This window comes from Pseudopodoces humilis, chromosome 7 (assembly GCF_049639895.1).
Source record: "Pseudopodoces humilis isolate 2021_Gansu_Grassland_sample_001 chromosome 7, ASM4963989v1, whole genome shotgun sequence".
NCBI classification, from domain to species: Eukaryota; Metazoa; Chordata; class Aves; order Passeriformes; family Paridae; genus Pseudopodoces; species Pseudopodoces humilis.
Genome location: NC_142206.1, coordinates 56,422,900 through 56,443,900, shown reverse-complemented (window position 1 = coordinate 56,443,900; position 21,001 = coordinate 56,422,900). Strand labels below are relative to the sequence as shown.

Sequence of the window (21,001 nt, the reverse complement as noted above, 5' to 3'; positions counted from 1 at the left end):
TTGATACTGCATCTTCTTCTCTCCTTCCTCTAAGCACAAGACTGAAAGCTGGCAGTCAAAAGTCATAAATCAGTCAGAAATGTTTGTTTCACTTCGAGGATATGCATTACAGTAGCCATAACACAGGAATTTGGAAACCACAGCATAGCCCAAAGGCCTTCGCCTTCAGCTGTGTCCATGCAGCACCAGACAGCAGTGTCACTACACAAACACTAATTAATCCTCAATAAAACAAGTAAAAAAAGTACACAAAGAGCCATCATGGGTTGGTTTGTTGCCAGGATGGCAACAAAGCATGAACTGGACCAGGTGCTTGCCAAGGCAGGGCAGTCAAGTCATAGCCAGCTTTGATTGTTGCTTCTGCAAGTCACTGTGTTCTCAGGCTCCAGCTGAAATGACACCAAAAAAGGTGCAGGATTCACTTTGGCCTGGAAAAGAAAATTTTTCTTGCAGAAAACCAGGGCTCCAAATCTTCCAGAATTTCTTTAGGGAGATCTGTGGGTATAAAGAGAAGCTTGAGTAAGCAGGTACATTTGGCTGTGTAGCCTTCAAATACAGGCTCTCACTTGCTTCCCTCTTTTAAGGTGGTTGATGTTTTACCAGCACGGATTGAGGAGAAGCCCAGTGTATGGACACTGGCAGGAAGTGGCTTTTGGAAAGTTACATTTCCTTTGAATAGCTGGCTGACCTCTGGGTGTATAAAACAAAACTCAATCCCAATATTTGTATTTTCTTGCTTTGTGAAGTCTACAAATGAAAGATATCCAGTGTCAAATGGAACAAATCTAAGGAATTCCTTCTTTTTCCTTCTCCAAAAAACCCTACTCTGAGTTCTAAAAAAAGACCCCAAACTTATGTTTCCATAGATGACCTGCGTCTGTCTTCCAGACAGACAGATGATGCTATCTCTAAACTGGGGGAAAGTCTGGATATGGAAGAGAGGGGAAGATGGGTCATACACCTGGGGGCTGTGCCTTAGGTGAGGGGAGCTCAGCTTGGCTGTGGAGGCTGTGCAGAGACTGCAGAGGTCTCCAATGATCTTCTAAATTTCATCTGGGGGTGCTGCACGTTCGTGACGAAGTATTTTATTTTTGTCAATTACCTGTAACCCTAAACGTTCCCAGACCAGAAAACGGTTCCTACAACACACAGGTTTTCTTACTTCCAGCACAAGTCCTTACTCTAAAGCACATGGACACAGCGGGCCTGTGGCCCTGCCCGGCTGTTCACGAGGGGCGGGATGAACAGCGCCGTCCCGGTAAGCGCCGGGAGGGAAAACACCGGGAAACCCCGCACGCCAAAGCCAAGGCTGGTGAGCACAGGCGGCCGCGGGGATCCGGGGCCATCCCCTCCTCTCGCCGGGCACCCCGAGACCGCGGCCGTGCCGGGGGTGTCCCGCGGGCGGGGGCGGCCCGGGGGGCTCCGGGCGGGGAGGCGGGGCCGGGCCGGGCCGGGCTGAGGGGGCCGCGGCCGCGCCGCCCTCCGGCCCGCGGGCGGGGAGCGCTGGCTTGCTGGCAGCGGCCGGGGCGGGGAGCGGCCGGTCCGTCCTTCCTCCTCCTTCTCCTCCTTCTCCTCCTCCCTCCCGCCCTCGCCACCGCCGCCCCCGCCCGCCGCCGCTGCCGGGGCTGCGCCCGCGGTGAGTCTGCCCCGCCGGGACCCGCCCGCGGGAAGTTGCGGCGCGGCCCGGCTGCGCCTTTGTGCGGGAGCGGCGGCGCTGCCCGCCCGCTCCGGCCCCGGCCCCTGCCCCGGGCCGCCGCCGCCCCGCTCCGCTGCCCGCGCCCCGCGCCGCGCCGGTACCTGCCGCTCTTTGTTCCCCGCCGCCGCCGCCTTTGTTCCCTCGGTGCCGGCTGCACCTTCGGCACCGCCCGCGCCCCCCGCGGGACATCGCTGTGCGGGGGGGCGCGGATGGACAGACCGCGCTCCCGGAGCGCGTCCCCCGCTTTCCCAGCGCTGCGAAAGCCGGGGAAAGGGGAGAGCACCGCGGCGGGGCAGCGGCGGGAGTTCGCCGGGCTGCGCGGGGGGAGCGCGGCGGGCTCGGCCGGCGGCGGGAGCGGGCTGGGAGCGAGCTCGGAGAGAACTCCCGCCCCCGCGGTCCTGCCCTGCCCTCCCGAGCGGGGGCCGCGCTGCCGGGGGAGCTCCGGCCGGAGCCGGCTTGTCCCGGGTCGGGGGAGCGCGCAGGGGGTGCGGGCAGGTGATCGGCGCTTCCCCGGGGAGCCGTGGGTACCGCTGGGAACGTCGGTGTCTCTTGGGTTGTGTGTTTGGAAACTGATGGTGGAAACTTACTCAGGCAAAGTTCTCGGGAAAAGGGAGCGACTGCTTTTCTGGGAGGGCCGCGGAAGGCATCGGCATCCTCCCTGCGCTGCCTTTTATTGCCGGTGCTGCTGCCTTGGCTGAAGCGCTGCCTGCTGAGGACTCGCGCGCTCTGTGCTTCCCGCTGCATATGGGCTCCTTTCTCTTTCCCGCCTCGCTACCGGCCTCCCTCCTGCCTTTCCTCCCTTCCTCCCATCTTTCCAGGGCTCCTGGCAGCCGCCTGTTTCCTCTCGGAGCAGTTGTTACGGGTCTGTGTTATTCCAGCCCATGGGATGCCGCATGTGGGGCTCCCTGGCTGTAACTCGGTGCTGGCTTAGTGTCAGGTGCTCTGTGTGTGTGTTGATTTAAGGGAAGGCTCCTTGTCCTCCTTTCACCTCCAGAACAAAACCTGGGCTCAGTCCTATCCCTGTCGCTCCAAAACGGAATCGTTCTTTATTTCTCCTGAGAGCTGCTGGAGGCATCAGGAAATAGAGCAGGTGCACCCTCCTCAAGTTACTCAGAATCTATAGAGAGAAAACTTGGAGCAAGTTTTAGAGTTTTCTCTCAGCCTTTGTCATGTCTGTGACTCCGTGTTCCTCATGCCTCTGCTTTCCTTTTTCCCTGTGTCCCGCCTGTCCTCTCCCCCTCTTCCTGACCTTCCTGAGTTTTCCTCCCTCTCAGCTCGCAGGGTGATCTGTCCTTGCAGGACAGACAGACAAAGACGTAAGTGCCACGTGCAGGTCCTGGCTCATTATTGTGACTGTTGGCCAAGTGAACAGAGCTGTAGCTTGGCGGACACGTCTGTTTACATCTCCGTGAAATGCAATTCCTGCAGAAGGAACATGCATGGCTGCTGGCACCTGGTTAGCTGTGTCACGGTCTTCAGCCACTTCTGGGGGGGCTTCATAGCTCTGAGAAGGAGCATGGTGGCAGCTGTTAACCCTGCTCACAATAACAGTATCTGCACACACAGCCACCTCACGCTGAAATCAGGGCAGCCTAAATAATTGATTTCTGAGGCAGGAGGCAGCATGTCATAGCAAGAGAGGATGGGGTGGTGTGGAGTGAGCAGGAGGTGGCAGGGGAGAGGAAACCCTGGCATCTGCAGGCAGTGGCAGTGGGGATGAGCTGAAGAGAGAGGGATGGGTGGTGACACTGGAATTTGGAGGTGAAACAACAGCAGTAACCACAATAATATGTCACCATGTACTGATGTGTGCAGTGGCAATGTTTGAGCCCCCCTCATGTGAAATGCTGTACAAACACCTATTCAGAAGTAGATAAATTAATGTTCATTCTTCCCTTCTTCCTATTGAAAGGTAATGAATGATAATTATATTTTAAACTGAGTTTTCTATAGAAATGTATATTAAAGTTCCTTTATTTAAACAATTCCTTACAATTACCCTCAGGAAACTCTATTTTAAGTGTTGCTGATATCATACAGTGCTATGATTTGAGCATGGTGGTTTAATAGGGACAAAGGAACTGTACTTTGATGCTCCTTGGGGGTTCCTTCCAACTCAGGATGTTGTATGATTGTGGATATTCTAAGAAGGGAGCTAATCTTTCTCCTACAAAAGGAGTCAGACTTTAAGTCAGACTAAAAGTTCGGTCAAGTAACTGAGAATTTTGCTGGTGTCAGTAGCACTTGACCAGTCCTGTAGTGTGCCAGCTATTTCTTATTTATTTGTCAAGCAAAGATTTTAAGCACAGACACAATGAAGTAATTCAAGGAGCGGCGGGCATTGCTGGCTAATGATCTAATAGCTTGAAAATGCTTTATCTCCCCAGCTGCTAATTTTAAGTTTCATGGTGAAAGAGAAAGTAAGAAAGAAACCCCAACTGGTTACTGTTCCTTTGCAGTTTTTATCTGTGTGTTTTATGTTACTGTTTTTGGGAAAGATTGCTTGCATGCTTTGGGAGAAAATTGCATTGTTTCAGGGGAAAAACGGACCACAGTTTAGCCCATTTATTGAGTTCATTATGTATGTTGTAAAACTCTTTTACTTGTAATTATTCCATAAACAGTGAGTTCAGCTCTACTCAGTTTCCTCAACATCTGAATATAGAAAGGAACTAAAGAAATAGTCCCAAAGCGGGTATGAAGAAGCCCAGCTTGGGAGATCAGGTATAAAGAGCCTTATTCATTTTGGTTTATCTGTAGTACAGGGATATGCCCTTACTCCATGAATCATCTCCTGACATCTGTTTGCAGCGCTGTTTTCTTAGCAACTGCGTCTCTGTTTTAGATCTGGGCTCTCAATGGCCGGGTTTGTGCTGAAAGATGCAACGAGACAATCCAAGCTCTTCCTAGTGAAGCTGTGCCTTTCAGCCCATTTAGCCAATTTATTTTCTTCCCTGAGGCACAGTAAATACTGGTTTTAAAAGTCTACCAGCTGAGATGCTTTTTCTGTGTCAAAGCAGAGATGCTTATCTGTTGCTTACCACAACTGAAGTGTTTCCCCAATACTATCTGGCAGCGTGGGAGAGGATGGCCATGGGCTCTGTCCTGTTGAAAGGAAGAGCTGTGTGTGCACCACGCTTGCTCTACCTTTCCTGCAGGTTTTCCTGAGCTGTCGTGGTACTGCTAGATGTGGGAAGGGACGTGGTCTTGAAGGAGTGCTCTCAGTGATGGCAAGGACCCACTCCTAGCAATGTGCCTGTTAGAACAAGTAGCTGGATTAGGCAGTGGGATTATAAGCAATGGGGAGTGTGGAGCACTGTATGAGTAATACTTTGGGATGGATCCATAAGCTGTGATTAAAGAGAAGGTGACATTTTATATACCTCTCACCTAATCTTTCCTTCCTTGAATTTCTCCCCTGGACGGTTTGGCTGGAGGACTCCTGTAACTGAGGCAGAGGTGGCCATGTAGACACTGGCAGAGCAGGTTGATCTGATTTTGCTGTTTTTGCTCTCTAGAGGAGGGATCAAGACCTGGCTTGGGTCAGAGGGAATTTTTTGCTTCAGCTGGTGTAGATGAATTGGTCAGGAATGTAAATGTATGGAAGTACAACTAATATATCCATGTTAAGGGGCAGGCAGTGTTCACCCCACTCTCTGTGCCAATATGCAGTTCCTGCAGGAGGAGCAGGAGCTTTTACCTGAAGTAGAATCTATAGCTACTGGACTATGAATCATAAAATACAATGTATATTATCCCATAGGACATGAATTTGACTGCCTTACCCTTCCTGGACTGACTTGCATCCTTCAGAGCATGAAGGGTGCCAGGAGCAAGTAGTCACTGTGCAGGATGAATGTATTTTGTCTTGGGGTAATGCTGACAGGGGAGAGACTTCTCATGTTTGGAGCATTTTCTTTGCAGAAGGATTATGGAGTGGAGATGGGAAGACTAAGTACTGTTGCTGAATACTGGCCAGCTTTCTGCCACCTTCATGGGTCACACAAGGCTCCTGGTGTTGGGGAGGGTACAAAGAAGACAGCCTCTGCAGATCACCTAAATGACAGTACAGCAGGAGGTGGAAAAATATGCTTCTGTGGAGATGCAGAGGGACCAGGACAGGGAAAGAAGAGGGAGTGGGGCTAAAAATTCTGTTTAGCCCAGCTTGTGTGCACAGCAGAAAGCTGTGTGATGGAAAGAGCTGGTGTAGAACAGGCTGTTATCTCCCCACAGGAGGGGAAACAGGACGGAGCTTTGACTCCAGGCATAACTTCAGGCTTGTAGGGAGGCATGTTTGCTTTCTAACCTTCCTGCAGCCTGCTGATAACTCCCTGCACAATGCAGCTGCACAGATTGGCTCGAGAAGGTTTTTAAGGAACTGCTGACCCTGGTACAAGCACTCTTTGTGACCAGAGATGAGGAAGAAGAGAAAAGAATGGCATTAGTTATCTGAGCATTAAGACTTAGGCTGCAAGTTCTATCAAAGGAAATTACAATTAAAATGGAAAACAAAGCACTTGTAGTTACTTTCGTGGAAGCGTAAGGAGGAGGCAGAAATGTGGGGTTTGTGGGAAAAAGTTGTGCTTTCTGAATCTTCTGGCCTGTTGGTTGCCAGGAGAAAGACCAGGAGTTGGTAGATGGTGGAGCAAAGGGGTTAAGCAGAAGGGGGAAGGAATGCACTGGACACCCCTTGGTCTGTGACACACAGCCTGTGTACATCCATCCATGAAGTGGTTGTAGAGAAGAGAAATGGGTTCTCTTCAATTTTCATTAGAGACCTCTGTGTTTTGTGGGTTTGTGTTGTTGATAACCACCTAAATGATGCAGGGAAAGGAATGAAAGCTGACTCACAAGAAGCACGTCCAGCTTCTTGGAGGCTCTTGACTCATGAGCAATGTGCAGCTTAGCTTGCAGGAATATTTGGTGAAATATTCAAGTTCAATACCTGAATGAAATTCTTCTAGCTAAGACAAGCCCAAGGGTGAAGGTGTTTGTGTGTCATCTAGTTACAAGGTGTTTCTGGGGAAAGGAAGCACAGATCACTTGGAGGGTGTTCTCGCTTCAGTGTAACCCAAGGGGATGCTGCTTTGTTTCCTTCCTTTTCCCCGTCTTAAAAGGCCACGGTTCATCTTGCCGAACTTTATAACATAACTATCTGCACGAGAAACAGTTCTCCAGACTCCTTTCATAGTCACTGGAGAGGAGCACACGCTTTTGAGCCATGATTCATCCACACTGAGTTGGACATCTAAAAATACATTGGACAAACTGCCCTAAAAGTGCCTGTTCCTCTCCATTGTTTCTGCTGAGCTCAAACAATGAGCACTTACAGAGGTACTGCTCCTCTGGCTGTTTAGTGTCAGGAGAGCTGAATCTTGGCCAAAGTGTCTCAAGTCCCAGCAGCGTGTCTAGGAGTGCTCTGAGTGTCCTCATTTCCACCAGGCTCAGTGTTGGTTGTGCAGTGTAAGGTGTTTGGCTGAGACTGGGGAGCAGACAGCAACATCCACTTTAAATCCACCCTTCACCCCTGGTCAGTCCCTGGACTCGGACAAGCTTCAGGCTGGACCTGACAATCTGCTATAAATAAGAGGCCGAAGGGATTTGCAGAGTGGCGTTTTCAAGGTCTCACATCAGGTTAGTGGCAGAGGTGGAAGCAATGAGGACACTGTGGGCTCCCAGGGGTGTGCTCCTTCTCCTGCCCGAGCTCCTCGCAGCTGCCTTGCAATCTGCTGCACTCCCGGGGGCGAGGCTGGCACTGGCTCTCAGTGGTGGACAGCACCCGGTAGGTACTCACTTCATTTGGATGGAAACCTTTTGCAAAATGACTCATCCTCCTTTCCCTGTCCTTTCTCTTGCAAAAACCCATGGTTCAGGCACAATGCTGATGTATTGTACACGCACGAGGTTGCTGTGGGTGACTGTGTGGGTGCTCTCAGTCACAAGCACCTAAACCTTGGGGTAAATGTGCAACCATTTATGCTGCCCAGGACAGCAGGTGTGGCTGTTCCCTGGTGGCTGGGTGATGTGTGGAAACTCTTTAAACAGGCACATCCAAGTGTGCAATAGATAATATCTAAATGCAAACCTCAGGGAGCCATGCGGGGAGCCACACCCTGGTCACTTCTGATGTGCTGCTGCTGCCACCATTGTGTTATTTAGCAGCATGGAAAAGAAATCACCAGCTCTTGTAGCAAAAGCCTATCTGTGCTGGTAAATCAGGTAGGCCAAGGAAAAAATTCTTCAGTGTGGAGAACTAGTTCACAGAAGAAAGACTTCTTTTTCTAAATGAGCTAAATGTCGAGGGAGTGACTTTGCTGAAGAAATTTGCTTGTGTAGCAGAGATATGAAGCACAGGCAGGTACTGAGTGTTAAATGGATCCTGTGCACGTCTGCTTCTAGACAAATACCAGACTATTCTATCTTTCTTGATACATGAGAAAGAATATGATAGCCATGAAATAGAAAGAATGTGTTGTCTGAGCCAGAATTTGATTCCTGAAGTTCTTCTTAGAGGGTCTGTGGGTGAACTCCAGGAGGTGAAGCAGATTGCAATTTGACCCCAGAAACAACAACTGGCGAGAGGAGGGAAAGAGCAAATTATTAAATAAGAGCTGGGAGAAAAGCCAGTCTCCAAAAATAAACTTTGAAGATCAATTCCAGGTATTTCCTGGCATTGTCCTTCTGTTTCTTCAACTGCTCAGACTGTAACGAGTGGTTTTACAGTTAGCAGGCTGACAGGTTTAGGGTTGTTTGGTAGGTTTGTTGTTTTTCTTAAAAGAAAAAGCGTGTATGATAAACTGTGTGCAGCGTTGTCTCTTATGCAAAACTGGGTGGAATGCTGGTGACGAAATACCCCTGGGATGGAGAAAGCAGAGCTTGTTATTGGAAGAGGGAATCTAGAGCAGGACCGGCTTCATTTTGGAGAAGTGAGAAGTCTGGATTTTCTTCCCAATTACATGTCCAGGTCACCTCAGGAGTTCCTAAGGGGGTGGAAGTGGGTATCTGTGCAATTTAGTGTGAGCAAACAGTGTTCCTGCAGAGCAATTGTGCCTTCCTGGTGCTGTAGGTAGCCTTGGAATGGCTTTACTGATAATGTTGGTGAGTGAAGGCATCACCTTTGCAGAGCTCAGAGGTGACTCTAAATCTGTTTCTTCTTGCAAAAATTCTGCGAGAAGCCAGTCCAGGAGTTCACTGTACTGAAAGCCAGTGTGTGCATTGTGAGGAAATTGAAGCATATCCTGTTGCAAGGGCTTGTGTTGGTGATCACACGCCATCTCCCTGCTGGGGTTTTGTTCTGAATGGTGATTCTGAGAGGTGTGTCCCTAAAATCTACAGAGACAAGCCTCAGTGGGCTGGAGTTGGCTCGGGCTGGGTTGGCTCATGTCTTACCTCACCTGCTTGGCCCCGGCCGTGCTGCCTGGCCCGGGACAGGATGGTGCAGCGGCTCTGCTTACGCAACACAGCCTCTGGTGCTTGACTGGACTTGTCTGTAAGTAACTTATGTGTAAGTAGTAATGCCGGTGCCTTTCAGCGAGGGAGATGCACGGGGCTCACGGGCATCTGTCCTGGTTTGTGTGCGTTGTTAAGAAATCCTGATTCTCAGAGAAAACAGCCTGGACACCCTGTGATTCAGACTTGGATGGGAAGACTGTTGTCACCCTGAGTGTGAAGAAGGCATGCAGATATAAGTAAGGCATTCATTAATCTGGGCTGTTTCTAATTTGGAGTACTTGGCTTTGCAATTGCACCTGTATTTTTTTTTTTTATTTTGTTTAGCAAGAACAGTTTATTCTAGCAGTTTACTGTGCAACACCAAGTTCTTTCTCTTGGGTTGCCTATGACCCCTTTGGCTGTTTGATCTTCTCTGGCATCAGTAATCAGTGATCTTCACTGGCAGGAGGAACAGTGATTGCCAGGTTTTCACTGCACACAAAAAGTTACTCTACAAGCTTGAAACAATACAATAAATCAGAGATTTAGGTTTCTGGGGTTTTTTCTTTCCCCTGAAGCAGCTAATTATTTAAAAGCAAAGACAAAGGTATTTTATTTGTCTTAAGTGGTAAAGGAAAGTGCTTTTCTTAGTGGAGAAGGTCCTGCACTGACAGTGTGGGAGACACCACTGTCGAGGGGCCCCTTTCATACGTGCAGAACTAGCACAGGCATGCGAACGTGCAGGCTGTGCTTGTAGAAAGGCTCCTCTGCCCACAGTCCTCCAAGTATGTGGGACAGAAGGCATAAAACAAACAAGACCCTGAACTAACACTTTAAAGGGAATTTTCAACTGGAAGAATTAAAGGGACATGAGATATTTATTCTTTGGAGAGGCAGCCCCTCCAAGTCAGAGGAGAGGTGTGCTGGGGAGGCTTGCATCGCTGTAGCCTTGATTGGACACGCTTGAGAGAGAAGCTGATGAATTCACAGCTGACAGGCTAGGACCCATCATTTAAATTGTAATTTGCCCTTCAAATTCGGCAAGCTTCGTTTGCCATTTGCTTGACAAACCTCTCTTTTGTGTTTTCCTTCTGGCTGCGTAAAACAGTGAGCACTGCTGGAGAGAGTTACTTGCAATAGATTCCTTTTCTCTGCTATATTTAGTGGTCACAAGTTTGTGATCCTTGCAGGAATACTGCCAAGGCAGATGAATTTAGCTTGAGACATGCCCTTTCTCTTTTGGCTCCCAAATCCACGGTGTAATTCACTTTCCTCCCCTTTCCTGGTACCGTCAATGGCTCTGTCTGCGAGGTCTGTTGTGCAAACATTGCCCTGCTGCTTCCAGGGATTCTGCTCAGTCAGAACAAGTCCCTGCTTTAGTGGAAACTCCTGCGTTCAGATTGCCACTATCCCTAGTGCCTTTCTGTTTTCCTAACTTCCTGAAAGCGCAGATTACTGCTCTTCAGGAACGTCTTTCTGAACAGTGTTATGATTTAATTTAGAAACTCCAGGTGTTTTATTACTTAGAAGAGCTTTGCCCAACAGAATAATGTGTTTATTAACCATCTGACTGTTTCCTTTATTTGGGGAAAAAGGGAATTGGGAAGATAGTGGGAAGGAAATGTTTGTATTCCTTCAAAGGCAGACTATTACTAGGACCCTGTTTCTCATTAATATCATGCCACTAATGCCAAGCAGGTGTAGCTGTTATAAATTGCTATTTTAAATATATTTAAATATTAAACACTTTAAATAAATACACTTTACCATGTAAAGTGGTTCCAGTGTGCCTGTGAGTCTGTATTAAAATACTGATGTTCAGTTGCAATTCAGGGGAGGGAAGGAAATACTTGTAAATAACTTGTTGCATTGCTTCTTGCTGAGTTAGTGTAGGCAGCACTGCCCAGCTTGTTCTATCAGGCATGAGAGCTAAAACTGATTGCAGGCCCTTCCTGCCTCCTTCCCATCCCTTCCCTGCTGTACAGTCTGACTGGGGGCCAGGAAGGCCAAGGAGGGCTGTGAGCAGCGGAGCTGTGTGCGCCTCTGGGAGCCGCACAGCCAAAGGTCAGAGGTCTGTCTGTCCGTCTGCGGCGCTGCCCGGCCGCGCTGCGCCCTTCCCCTTCCCAGAGGTGGCCAGGGACAGCGTGGCTGCTCTGTGCTGTGCCTGCCTAAAGCCTGAGCCCAGGGACAGGCAGCCAGTCTGTCCCACAGTCTGTCGTGGGAAAAGGGAGAAAGTCTCGTAGGAGTGAAATGACGGCGATTGTCATCTCGCTGCCCGCTCTCCCAGTTCACCCTGCGCGTAGGAGGAGGTCGTGTTTGTGCGCTGGATGTGATTCCCAGGTACAGCGTGGATCTGGAGCCAGCCCATGTTTCTCATGTTGTTTTTGTGATAACCCTTCCCCACAGCCCCGTTATCTGCGGGAAGCGGCCTTGGAGCTGCTCTGGCTGGCAGGGGAGTGTGAAATCAACCCCTGCTCTGGAAAAGCTTTTCCATTCCGGCCTCACAGCAGCACACTGTTCAAATGACATGGCTTTTTGGACATAATTGGAGGCTTCTGGGTATTGCACAGGTAGTTTGGGCCAGGGTGCACTGATGGGCTTTGTGTTTTGGAGATTGAATTGTCACCCAAGCCCCTGACATTGATGGAGGCATGAAGTCACTGTGGTGTTTTTGGCTTCCTGCATAGCAGCGGACCCTGGGGTGATTGAGATGTATGGCATCAGCCTCCTGAGCCTCCAGGCACTCAACAGTCCTCTTTTTCACCTTAATAACTGTGACTTTAAGTCCTGAGCAGTTCTTGTGTTTATTAACAACATGGAAAATCTTGGAAACCAGTTGAAAACCGAATTGTTTCTGCAATTTTAGTCAGTGTGCTTTGGCACTGCCTTCCCACTTGGGAACAGATAAATGTGAGAGAGGCTCTTATTCTGAGGGCAAGTAATTGCATCGTGCACCTCTATGGGTCAACCTTTGTGACTGTGTGAACAAGGCTTAGCTCTGTTAATAAAAGCATTTCTCTGTGTGTGTTAACATCAGCATGGAGTTAGTGCGGTTTTCAAACTGTGTAATTGTACCGGGATGACTGATATATTACCACCCCCCAAAAGAGAAAAGGTCAAGAAAGACACTTAGATAACAGTGTTTTAAAATTGATTAACACAATGAGAAGATCCATTGTGCTTCTCTTACAGGAAGTGTTACTGATGTGTAAATCAAAGACAAACCAGCAACATTTGCTGGCCTTTAAAAATGGTGTGGCTTTTGTATACTCATATGCTTCTCCTGGCTGGTTTTCAGAAACTATAAATAGGTCACTGGGAAGTCTCTGGATAACAAAAATGTACTGCTCCTGCTTGTCATAAATAAACTTGTAAGAGCTGCCTTGGTCATGCAGTTCTTCTTCTTTGGAGGAGTCCTTACTTTCCACTTGGTTCCAGAGCATCAGGTCACACGAGACAAGATAATTTCTGTGGCAGTGAGGTGAAGCTTCATGTCCAGCTCTGAATCTCCTGAAGATCTTACGTTCTCCGGGCTTGGTGTCTTGCAGATCTATCTAATGCCCTGTTGGCTTGGTTCTACTTGAGCAGAGTTGTTCAGTCTTTTCCAAGCTTTTATTTTTTCGATTCCTTCATGTCCAGCTTCTGATAGCATAGGAGTACCCAAGGGCAGGTTTATTTCAACTTCATTTCAGGCAGTGCAGAGTCTCTCTGTTGCCACATGCACTAATACCACTTATTAAAAGACTGGCTGATACCCATCTGACTGCTGTTGGGTGTTATGTAGGATCAGCAGGCTATAGCCTCTTTTCTGTATCACCTTCAGAGGGATGGAAAACTAATGGAAGCACTTCTCTTCCTCCAGGGAAGCACAGAGAATATGTCATTATTACATACTGGATGATGACAACTTTTTTTTTTCTGCCAGATATAGAGAAGTTGTCAGTTCCTCCAGAGGGGAAGTCAAGGTAGATCTGTCGATGATGCTGTCCTGATTTTTGTCTCCTGAGGATCTGGCTTTGAAGGGAGGAGGATCAGCATGTTTTCTGTGTGATCACATTCCAGCTGGGAACGTGATACAATCTGAGATGGCCCAGAAGAGAGATGTTGGCAAGTGCTTTAAAGGTGGAAGGGGCGAACTTCAGTTTAGTGTAGGAGCTTAAAAAAACCAAAAACAACAAAAGAGTGCTTAAATGCAAAGGTGATAGAAAATGGATCCTTTAAACAGACTTTTTTTCCCCACCACTGAGAGAAAACATGGTGAAACCATTGTAAGTGAAGTCTTGAGGAGAAAGCAGGACCATCAGACTGAAGTGCTTTGTGAACTTCTCAGGCTTAACAGAGGTGTGAGTACATCAGAAGTGACGGGAAAATATTATAAAAGAGTGGAAACCAAACCAACTTGATATGGAGTTTCCTGTGGTAATTATTTAGGTCATGGGGTCATGATTTGAATGCCAACAATTTGCCTTGGGGAGGCTCTGTCAAACTTGCAGAAAGATAGCTTACCAAAAAAAGATGTCTCAGTAGCACTTTGCAAGGCTCAAGACTCACACCTCTGAATGTTGCTTCTTTCTGAATCTAAAATAAACAGAGATCTTAGTTAATAGCCAAAAAGGAAAGGGTCTTCAGTTGGTCAGCACTGTGGAGCTCTACTGCCTTTGGATTGGTTAAAAGATAAAAATCTGCTGTTTCTGTACATGATGTTGGCTTGGCTCAGTGCATGAGTAATAATAATCTGTTGCTAGGAACAGACTTCAGTTTACATGGAGAGGCCTCTATGGAGGGCAGGTCTTTGAGTCCCTGAGTGGGTCATAAATAATCAGTGGCACTTCAAAGGAGGAAAAGTAAAAACAAGCAGTTGGAGATGCCATGAAAAGATGTCTGCAATTCATATTGCAACACCAGTGGAAAGCATGTAGCCAACATAATTGGGAAAGTGTGGGGCATGGATCTCCAAAGGCAAAACCAATGAAGCAGGGATTTACAAACTGTGGGTTATAATGTTTAGCTACCTCTAGCTGGGCTTGTTTGCAAGGTTTCTGCTGCTTTCAGCTTTAAGGAGTGCAAAATGGAGCTAATTTCATGGCATATGATTTTTCAAGATTGGCTCCTGTGGAGGGCCGTGAGGGTACATCTGTGCAGGGACTTGCACAAGTTAGCTGGGAACTCGGGGGCTAAAAAAATGTTCTTACTTGGGACAATGTGGAAATCAGAGCAACTAATTTGCCTGCTTCTTAAATACTAGCTTCTTTGTAGAGGTAGCTTTGAATTAGTTGATGAAATACCCATTTCCTGTTTTAGGTGTAGTTACAGGTATTGTTTTTTGAGGATGGCAGTGGTTTAACTAAGGAGTGTGCTGTGTAGCTGCTGGGTTTTCCATGCGATGGAATCTTGCCATCTGCGGTACTTGGAACAGCTGAAAGCCAAGGTTTGCAAACCACCCTGATCTGAACTAATGTTAAGGCTGTGAAATCCTTTCTAATGAATCCTCTAAATCCATCTGAAACTTTTTTCACCCTTTCTTCTGAGACAAGAATGTCCTTATAAAGACCCTGCTTAAGAAGAGCATCTCTTAGGTCTCATTAAGACTTAAGCCTCACTGGAGACAAGGTATTTAAATCAGTGTTGTCTATTCTTATGATAATGGAATGTAAAGCCTGGGTATGATTATTTTCATGTTAGTTCCTTGAGATGTGCAGTCTGCTACTTGCTCTTAGGTTTCTCTCTTTTCAGTGTGCCTATGTGTGTATGTTAATGTCCAGGATTTGCTGCAATCTGCTGGCTAACATCAACTAAATTTGGTAGAGGAAGGGAGATTACAGTAGAATTGATGTGATACAACTGTGCTGATATAATTTCCATCAATGTTTTTAGGTGCCCATTGTGGAAATAGCTGAAGAGGTATGGGATGAAGGGTTTGAGTCTTAGGAGTGCTCTCATCACAGGGAAAGCTTATGTTGGTGGTTTAACCATTTGAGCTGTGGATTGAGCCCAGATGACCAAGATTTTGCCCCTTTGGAGAACACCATGGAAAGCTTTCTTCTCCAGGAGGACATTGCTAATGGCACCTTTCTTGTACATTGAAGAAAAGATGAGCTTGCACTGGTCCAATTCACATAAATTAATCCACAGGAAATGAATCCAGTGGAAGTAAGATCCCAGTGTGCCTGGAACTGCCTCTTTGATTCTGTGATACTTCACAGGCTGTCCCAAGGTGTAAGCAGTTAATGCTTTCCTGCATTAACTCTAGACTCTGCAGAGAGAGGGGGAGACAAGGACATTCCCTTCACCTTTGTTTTTATCCCCACTGGCAGAGTTTGAAAGCATTTGATTTATTTTTCAGCACTCTGGATATATATTTCCTAGTTGTCCAGCATTTCTTGGAGGGGAAGGGATTGGTTTAGCTCTGCAGTTCACTGAGTTGTTGCGAAACAAAATGAGTGACTTAAATATGAGGTAGAAAAGATGAGCCTTCCTACTGCCAATGAAAACCATTGCTGGCTGGTGGTTTTAGACTCTTCAGAGCTTGATTTTTTAGACTCTTCAGAGCCTGTAATCATATAGTTTGAGTTGATAATGCTGTATTTGAATGAAATTTGGGGCAGGGAGGAGGACAAAGCAGGCATATTGTCCCTGTATAATCCCTTCTCAGACAATCTGTACCTTGTACCTTTTCAAGAAGACTAATCCTTGCAGGTGTGTCCTCCAAGACTGTGTTTGTGTCTCCCCTTCAAAGCTGTGGAGTCTTCTGTTGAGGCAGGGCAAAATGCATCTGCTGTATTGGATGGTGAATTGAGGGTTTGAGGGACATAAAAGCTTTAGCATAAATTTACCTGTTATTAGCTGGGTGTCTTCATAACCTGCACTGTGGATTTGTTGAGTGGATGTCTGTGTTTAAAGAAAAAAGTTTGAAATTTCCTATCCTTTTGGGAAGGAGGCTAAAAATTGACTTTAAAAGAATATAGGAGCATATGCTTTTCTTTACTTATATGTGTTCTATGATAATGTGCTGTAATTTAAGTTAATTAATAAATTAAGTAACAATTAAAGTTTATTCCTGCTTTAGACCTTGATATACTTTTTGCTTTGAAATCCTGGAAGTTCCATTAGCTTTAAGTGCTTTACTGGTTAGAGATCTGAACTGAGATTGGGGTCCCATCACAAGAAGTGCAGTGCAAGCACATAAAAGGAGACACTGTGCTGTGTTGTTGTTGTAGCTGGCAAGGGTTGGGGACAGAGGAGGAACAGTCGCACAAAGGTTAAAAATATATATTGTGGTGTTTATGAAATGTCCATCACAGTTGTTCATGGCTCTTGCATACTTTCCTGTTACTATAATGGAATTTTAATGCCAAATCCTGTTCCATTTCCCTGGAATGTGGTCCCAGTGACTCTTGTATCATGCAAGTTAGTTGAATGTAAATTGGCTCTGCCCATGTCATCATCTCAAATGCAGATGCTTTGAAGTTGAACAGATATGTAAGTTTCCACTCTTTGAGAGTTTGCTTACATACTTCCCACTTGGGCCATTTGTCATCACCTTCAAGGTGTGGTGATCAAAAAAACAAATTCAAGACTTAGTCATACCCAAAAAATATTAAGGCCACCTGACATTTTGTGTTTTCAGACTCTGTGTTTGTATTGCTTAATCCTGAGAGGAAAATGAAGGGAGCTTCCCAGGAAAGATTGCCTTGGGCATAGGCAGCATAGCTGTGAGCATTGGATTCTTGCACAGCCGCTGCCCATCCTCAGTTCCTGTAAGAGCCCAGTATTTATTCTAGAATTCCAGGTTGGAATGGACCTCAAGGACCATCCTGTCCAATATTTTGTGCTAAAAGCATGGTCCAGACAAGATGGCACAGCGTCCTGCCCTGTCAAATCATAACAGCGCCAATGTTGTGGAATCCACCACTTCCCTGGGGAGATTAATCCAATGAGTGATTGCTCTATGAAAAATTTTCCTCTTGTGTTTAATCAAAATCTCCCTAGCAGTAACTTGTACCCACTGCCCCTTGTGTTTTCCATGTGATTCCTTGTAAAAATGGAGTTTCCATCCTCTCTGTGGTCACCCTTCAAATCCTGGAACATGGTAATACGGTCTCCCCTCAGCCTTGTTTTCTCAAGGCTTACCAAACCCAGTTTTCTCAGCCATTTCCTCACACAGGCCTCCCAGTCTTTTGGTCATTATTGTGCTTTTCTCTCTCCAGCCTGTCCACATAACGTTTTGTGCAGCCTGGGGCCAAACTGCACCCAGTATTCCAGGTGTCCTGACAAGTGCTGAGCAGAGTGGGATAATGACTTCTCTGGTGATGCTAGTGATGCCCTTGTTTGTGCCGCCCAGCTTTTTGTTTGCTTTCTTGGCTAATTTATACATCTTACGATTTCCATCCTAACCTCAAGGCTTGGCTTGTTTATATCATCATTTTCTTGTGCCAGCCAAAGATCAAATTAGCCCTTTTCCTCCTATTTTTGCTTGCTAAGCAAGCCAAACTCCTGTAAAAAAATGGGTTTTTTTAATTATCCAGATGGGGCAGGTAAAGGTCAGACCTATCTAGAACTCCCCTTGCTTGAATCTGATGCCTTGAGCTGCAGCTGTGAGTTTTTGGTGACTTGCAGAATTGCTGCATGGTCACTGCAAGAGTTGGAATCAGTGCTTCAGCCTTGTGAGCTAATATATATTTCTCTGGAAATACAGAGGCTTTTTTTTGTTGCCTTTTTTCTCTCTGTCTGGCCTTTGCTTGTCAACAGTAGATGTCCCTTGGCAGGGAGGTTGGACTGGTGGTCCCTTCCAGCCCAAAGCGTGGCGTGATTCTAAATGTGGGCAATAACCCCTGGTCTCATGTAGGTGCTGTAAATGAGAATTGATTGATGTTTGTGGAGTGTTCAGATGCCAGGGTGGTGAGTGCCACAGAAAATCTTGTGAGGGACTCAATAATCCTGTCATCAGAGCAGCTCTTGGATAAAGCACAGGGACACACGTTCAGGGTGAGGAAAGTAAAATATTGAGGAGCTCCTTGTGAAATGCATCTTCTCATCTCTGCTCAGTGAAGGAGACAGAGAGTGAGGAAAAATAGTATAAAGTGGAGTAAACAAAGGTTGCCTCATGATTCATGTGCACAAGGGAATGGATGTAAGAATTTCTCTGGCATTCCTTAATATTGTATTTCCTGACTCATCTACTCACGCCCTTTATTTTGACATATACTTGGTGGATGAGTTGTTAATATATGGTGTGGAAATCCTTTTGCTTCTGGTGAAAAGGTTACAGTTGTGTAGATAACAAAACTTGTTTAAGAGTCAGCTCTTATTTAATTTGCAGCTTAATTTATTTTTCAATTTGTTTAACTTCTGGGTTCTTGATAAAAATAAGTCCCTATCTTAAGCATCCAGTTCTTCCTACAGTGGCAAATTGAACAACATAGTCACTGCAGAACCAGGAACACTTGTATTTTTTTAAGGAAGATAGAGCATATTGTTTTCTAAAGTTGCATTAGAGATAGAGGATGTATCCAGGGAGAGGAAAATGGAGGAGTTGGAAAAAGAAACTCCTTCATGGGGGTTGAGGAATAATAAAGGTACCAGACAGAGACAGCAGTTGTGTGTTGATTCTCATATGATTACTGCTGCTTTTTCATTTCTTCTTAATCTTTGCAGATTCTGCCTGAATTGTTTTTCTGTAACAATTATCCAGGCAGAAGGGGAGAGCTTTAAGGTACAAGGATTTAGAAAGTGAGGTTTGGCAGCTACCAGTCTGCAGAAGGCACCGTGAGCTTTGTCACCTTGGCTTTCTCAAAGAAAGCAACAGTGTTTGAATTTTCCTAATCCTGGTGCTTTTGTTTTCATGGCAAGACCTACTTGGATCCTGGTTTGTATTGTGGAGTGCTGCTGGTAGAAAATCTGGGATTCCTGCAGTACGAACAGTCACTGTATTCTGTATAAACAAAGGAAACAGCTGACCAAGGGAAGAAAACCCAAAACAAAAACCCAAAATGTGTATCTTGATGCCACATCATCACTGAGCATCATCAATTTTTATGTAAAACTGTACTGATTTTTTTCTTTTTTTTTTTTTTTAATATAATTTCAGTTTGGAAATTGACTGAAGAATCTCCATACAATTCAATATGGCATCACAGCAGTCATCTGCATCACCAGAGGAGCAGGCTTCCTCTGAAATAGATGATCTCCATCTAACGCTGCAAGGTAAGTCACTGAAGTTTTCCGTGCCTTTTTAATTTAGATTTTTGTCAAAAATCTGTGGCTCTGTGTACAAGTTGAAGGGAATTCTGAGAAACCTGTCTACAATGAGGTTATGGTGAGTGTAGTTAGTTCATGTCTGTGCTTTGTGTTTCAGGAGAGAGGCTTCAGCAGGGAAATGACAGATAAGCTCTTGTAGTACTTTCTCGTGATGTTTTCAGATCAATTGCCTTTTTTGGTGCTGATGTGCTCACTGGTTCTTAGGCTTTGTTACTCAGAATACATGTTGGTGTAAACAGTTTTCAAAAGGACCAGCAGCATGAAAACAGGCCAGTTCATTAGTTTCCTTGTGTTCAATTTGTGGACAATTAGGTGGTTGCATTGAGCTGTCTTAATGAAGCTATTGACTACTATTTTATTTTAGTTTACTTCAGTTTTTCTGGTTTTAACTACTATATCCTCTGCAAGTAGGGATAATTTTTGTGCCTTTCAAACAAATTTCTTATGGGTCAAGTCTTTGGTTCTTACTTGTCATGTGTTACAACTTGTTAAGGAAACATTCAGTGGTGGTTTTTAATTATTTCAGTTTAATGGCATCTACCTGGACAGTTAAATGATGATGAGTGCGTCCAACCCAACCTCTCAGAACTTTTGGGTTTTCCTTACTGACATGTCAAATTTCCTTCTCTATGAATTTCCTGTGAAGGTTGACTTTGCTGTGAACATATTTGTGGAGGCTGTCAAGGAGGCTAGTCCAGGCATCAGGGCTAGCCCTGCTGAAAGCTTAGTTTTGATGTGTTTAGAGCCTGCTTATCCTAGAACGGATGGGCTAACTCCTGTTTCCACAGAGCTGTTTCCTTTTAACTCCATTGCAATGAAATTTCTGTGGTGCTTGGTTGAGAGCAAATATGTTGAAAACAGATGGTGCAAAAAAATATTCTGTCAAGTCACTTCTGTGATCCATATTTGCACTAATACTGTCGTTGGAGCCATGTGTTTCGACGAGTGAGTGTTAATAGTGGTCAAAGCCAAGTATCTTTAATGGTGGCTATTCTTCTGTTTTGCTTCAGTATTCCATTTTTAGGAGAACAAGCAAAAGCTTGTAGCAGACAGGAGCTAGTCTGACTTTTGCACCAAGCACAGCTTGTCAGACACACATTTGTTGTGCCAGTCAAACTCAGCCTTGGGTAGAAAGGCTGAGGTGGCTGTTGTGAAACAGATTTGGAAAACACTCTCTAGCTTTAAGGCAGATTTAAAGTTACAGGACATTTTAAGAACAGGGTTTTACTTTCAATTTTTATTTTTTTTTTCCTGAAAAATCAGGTTGGTGCTTGTGTTGAATAACAATTGAGTTTTTTGGTGAATATCTCATTGAAGGAGCCCTGTTTAGTAAAATTGAAATGACTGTATTTCTTTGGTATAATAAATGGAGCTCTTAGATTGTGCTGAAATGAACATACTGCAAATCTTGTGCACAAGCTGTCTGTGACTGGCTGCTGTAAAACATCTGGAGACATCCCTTAGAAGTGACATCAGCCATTTTTTTAAAGATTGAAGGACACAACAAATGGTACTGAGACATTCTGTGTTTGGTGCTGCATCGTCTGCTCAGGGTCAAATAAGCAAATGGCAATGTAGGTGTGAGGAAGCACCAAAGACACACTCCCTGACATGACA

At 45.8% G+C, this 21,001-nt stretch overlaps 1 protein-coding gene and 1 long non-coding RNA gene across 4 annotated transcripts in view; one reads left to right on the top strand and one right to left on the bottom strand.

Moving 5' to 3' along the window:
- Positions 1-202: 202 nt before the first annotated feature.
- On the bottom strand, positions 203-2,001 carry LOC148184042 (uncharacterized). Its single transcript, XR_015772917.1, has 2 exons — positions 1,798-2,001; positions 203-495 (listed from the first exon to the last, which is right to left on the bottom strand). It is a non-coding gene; the product is annotated as an uncharacterized LOC148184042 (long non-coding RNA).
- Positions 1,298-21,001, top strand: part of SYNE2 (spectrin repeat containing nuclear envelope protein 2) — a 174,554-nt gene continuing 154,850 nt past the window's right edge. For 2 of the 3 annotated variants that reach the window (XM_088057692.1, XM_014249769.2), the window contains exon 1: positions 19,215-19,330. In XM_088057692.1, coding sequence (XP_087913818.1) covers positions 19,252-19,330 — 79 coding nt within the window. In that variant the 5' untranslated portion in view covers positions 19,215-19,251. Of the gene's footprint in view, positions 1,313-19,214; positions 19,331-21,001 lie in introns of those variants that run through there. The other variant, XM_088057691.1, reaches the window with a different exon arrangement.